This window comes from Eimeria acervulina, genomic scaffold (genome assembly GCF_000499425.1).
Source record: "Eimeria acervulina Houghton genomic scaffold, Eah_scaff1891, whole genome shotgun sequence".
NCBI lineage: Eukaryota > Apicomplexa > Conoidasida > Eucoccidiorida > Eimeriidae > Eimeria > Eimeria acervulina.
This window is the reverse complement of record NW_013548841.1, coordinates 1-4,271: the sequence shown is the minus strand read 5'-3', so window position 1 is coordinate 4,271 and position 4,271 is coordinate 1. Positions and strand designations below refer to the sequence as shown.

Genomic DNA, 4,271 nt, shown 5'->3' with positions numbered 1-4,271 from the left:
ATATATATATATATATATATGTATATGTATATAGATATATGTATGTAGAAGTAAATATGCATCCGTATATATATATATATATACATACATACATATATATATACATTCCTCTGCACTGACCACGATGTACAACTGCACAGCCCAGTAGCAACACTGCGGAAAGAAGTAGATAAAAGAGTAAATAAGAAATTGTTGTGTGGGTGTGGGTGTGGGTGTGTTTGATGTTATTATAAACTGCAGACATTAGAAGAAGCAAAAGCAACATGCGAGGAGCTGCTGCAGCTGCTGAGTTCTGAGTCAGAGGGCCGTCGTGCTTTTTGCTTTGGTTCAGAGTGCGAGTTGCTGCGCAGTCAAAGAGTGTTGTTAAATTTAGCTGCGCATACACTTGAATTTTTAGAGTTTGTCTTTTGGCAGTGCCGCGCCAGCTACTGTGCTGTTCTTGCTGCTGTACTACGGAGGCCTGAGTTTGATTTGCAAACAGTTCTCCCTTCAAAGCCAGACCCATGTGCTACGTTGACTTCCGCTGAGGTGTACGTACTCTATGTATTCATCAAGGAAGAGCATGCAGAGGCAGCAGCAGCTACTGCTGATGCTGCTGCTGCTAACCCTCCTGCTGCTGCTGATGCTGCTGCTGATGAAAATGCAGAAACAAAGCCAACAGCTGCAAATGCAGCGGCCAGCAGTACTGCAGATAACCCATCTGCTGCAGCAGCTCCTGGAGCTGCTGCAGCAAGCGAACGCAAAGCAAAACTCGGCTCGCAGCGCTCTATTGAAGTCGATCTCAACAACACCGCGACAAATGCCGGCAGCCCTAACAGCAGCAGCAGCAGAAGCAGCAGCAGCAGCGGCAGCAGCAGCGCCGGCAGCAGCAGTGGCAATGCGGACTATGGATGCGCTTCTAGGAAGGGAAGCGCCAGTCAGCAGCAGCAGGCTCCACCTTCGTGCCTTCTCCAGCAGGAACAGGAGCAGCAGCAGCAACTGCAGCAGCAACAGCAGCAGCAGGCCAGCGGGGGTCGTTTGTGTTTGAGCGTTAATTTGCTACCTCGACTGGGTGTTGGTGAACACGGGGAAGGAGCACGAGGGTATCTGGGGGCTGCAATAAAGAGGTTAAGGAATGCGAGCGTTGGGGAAGGGGCGCCGTCTGGAGACGGCGAATCAGCAGCAGCAGCGTTAGTGCGGGAGCTGCAGCAGCGGCAGGGGGTGTTGGAGGGTCTGCAGCACAAGAGCGAGCAAGAGCCTTGGAAGCAGAAGCTGCGTGCTTCTGTCTCACCGGAAAGAACGGAGGAGCTGAAGCAGCTCGCTCGATCTCTTACTCCCGAGACAAAGTTTGCTGCTGTGCTGTATCACAAGCGGCTTAAGCTCTGCAGACAGTTTCGTTCGCTGCTGCAGCGAGTGCTGGCAGCATCGCTGCGTATGTTGGGGGGCGAGGCCTCCTTCGGGGGCCAGCGGCGTGTGGCTTGTCTGCTGCTAGCTAGCTGCTACTTCCGTTTGCCTGAGTTTAGAGCTGAGCTGCTGAGGTGCGTGTTGCCGCCTGAAGGGCGTTCAGCAGCCGTAGAGGAATGGAGGGGTACGGAGTATAACTTAGATCTGCATGCTCTTGCTGCTGCTGAGAAGTGGTTAGCTGGCAGCCCCCTCCGTCTGCTGCTCCAGTGGGAAGCCTTTCATAGTGTATTACGAGATTACTTTGGGCGAGAGGCTTTGCAAGATGATGATGCAGCGCTGCAGAACAAACTGCTGCCGGAGCCCGACTGGCGCGAGGAGTTGAGTCCTTCAGGCAGTTCTTTTTTTACATTCTTGGAGCAGTTTGTTCGTTCTCTGCTGCTAACTGCAGCCCCGAGAGGCCCCCTTGAATGGAAAGACATACCCGGGTATCGAACGCTGCTGAAGCGGCTGCTGCTCGAGATGAAGAGTCGCAGTGTTACGAAGTACCCTGACTCGCTTGCAAACTGCACAGGAGCGGTGCTGGTGAACGAAAAGCTGCTGTCTGTCTTCGTCAAGATCGTACTCCTTAAAACGCATGCACACAATAGCCCCCAAGTGTTTGCTGCTCTCAGCTACCTCGACTTCTGGGCGCAGCTTATTGCCTCCCGCGGCCGCCAGCTACCCCCTAATTTTGACTTTGCATTTCTAAGGAAAGGACTGCAGCTGGTGATTGAGTCTGACTTGTACGCGAACGTCTCGAAGGGTCTTTGGTTTATTTACAGAAACCTCCCGATATTAAATGGAGAACAACTCAGCGATATCCTCAACGATTTGTGTCTACTGCAGCAGGGCTCTCGCCTCTTCCTACACTGGGCGTGGGTGGTGCGAAGGGCCTTCATGTGGCTGCTGCTATACAGACTCGTTGAGGGCATGCGAAGAGTTATAGGCAGAATCACAGGGCAAGAACCGTCTTTCCCCAGCGCACGCAATCACTACTACTACCTCCAGCACCAGCAGCAGCAGCAGCAGCAGCCGCAAGCTCGCCGTGTGGCACTGTCTACGGAAGAGGCCGTCGTGATCAGCGGCCATTCTGTCTTCGTCAGCTTCTTAAGAGCATTATCGCTCGAGGAGCTGCTGCCTCCCGCTGCAGTTAAAGCAGTGGAGGCCTTAGCAATGGGTGATTGTAATTACGCAGGCCCCCCAGCAGCACCAGCAGCACCAGCAGGAGCGGCTGCCGCTGCTGCCGCAGGGGCGGCACAGCATCAAAGTCAACAACAACTGCAGCAACAGCAGCAGCAGCTGCTGCAACAACAACAACAACAGCAGCAGCAGCAGTTTGAGGCCGATCTGAGTGCACCTGCAGTTCAGGTGTATAGGCGGCAGGCGGTGCTGGAGTTTAAGAGAGAAGTCGAACACTACAAAGCATGGGTGAGGGAGGGAGCCTCCTCTCTGCCCATGATGATAATACCCAGTGCTCCTCTTGACGCAAATACCGATGTGCCCTTAGAGGGCTGGCAGTGAGCAGCACCTGCAGCAGCGCCTGCAGTATTGGGTACAGCAGCACCTGCAGCAGCTCCTGGAGCATCATGTGCAGCAGCAGCAGCTGCTGCTGCTAATTCGAATGGAGCAGCGCGGAGAATAGCACCAGCAGCTGTGGCACCAGCTGCCGTAGTTTTGGCACCAGCAGTAGCTGTAGATTCAAATGCGGGAGCGCCTGCAGCAGCAGCACCCATAACGACACCAGGAGCTGCAACACTAGCAGCAACAGCAGCAGCAGCAGGATATTCTGCAAGTGTATTTTTTTTTCGCCGCAAGGCGAGCAGCTCGAAGATGGCGTTGGTCGCTGCTGCAAATCACTTGAGTAGAGGAATGAACAGAGGCGCTTTCCACATGCAACAAAACCCACTTAACAAGTCAAGATGCCCTAAACCCTAAACCCTGATACAGGGTTTCGCGCAAGCTTGCAGGGCGCGAATGGAGGTGTAGTTTTTTAGCTGGTGTTTGCACGAACGGACAGGCGTTGAAACACCATTGGCTTTGTCTCAACTCCGTCTTTTCGGTTAGCATGCATTGAGTTTGTCTGTTACTTGCTTCTGTGCATTTGTTTGGCTGTGCATACGTACTGCCATTTAGCCTCCTTACGCGTTATTATGATTATTGTCATTATTATTACTACTATTGGGGCTCATTTGCACTGTCGGAACATTTGTTTGTTTTTGCTTCTGTCAAGTCGACGATCTCCCTCTCTCCACTTAATAACTAGCATGTTCTTTCTGCACTGCCCCACCAATGAATAAGAATCAGGTTAGAGAGTATAGCATAGATTATAGTTTTATACTGCCCTTTATAATTTAGCATTTGGTTGTCGACCGTTTGCGGGTCAGCACCCGAGTGTTTAAAACATCGGCGTAAATTTAGGGTGTAGGTTTTAGGGTTGAGAGTTAACGGCTTAAGTAAAGGAAGAATTATATCGATATGATTCAAATGAACAACCCAAAGAAGGAACAGTCTTATTAGATTTACTAATAATGAGCTCAGTTAATTCGTGTACTATCCACCTCCAAGCAAAGGCACAGCGGGCAATGTGCAAGTGAAGATATGGATATGACTCATTAACTTCCATTTGGAAGATACTGCAATTCGTCAAAGTCTCAAATCTAAACTTGAATATGCATTCTCATCAAGTGTAAACCTGTAAACGTATCTCTATCCCAGCATTGATCCCGTATGTAAGCAGTTAAACAACACAACGGGGATTTCAAGAAAATGGCGATGACTCGCAATGCCCAATTCGCAGGGTCAAAGCCTCAGCTCCTAGGTTAGAGACGTGTATATATATATATATATAT

At 50.8% G+C, this 4,271-nt stretch overlaps 1 protein-coding gene across 1 annotated transcript; it reads left to right on the top strand.

Moving 5' to 3' along the window:
• Positions 1 to 240: 240 nt before the first annotated feature.
• On the top strand, positions 241 to 2,943 carry EAH_00063820 (hypothetical protein, conserved; the record flags this gene model as incomplete). The annotated part of the gene is made up of 1 exon (XM_013393064.1): positions 241 to 2,943. A coding segment is annotated over one exon (2,703 nt), but the record flags the coding sequence as incomplete, so codon positions are not given.
• Positions 2,944 to 4,271: the final 1,328 nt, after the last annotated feature.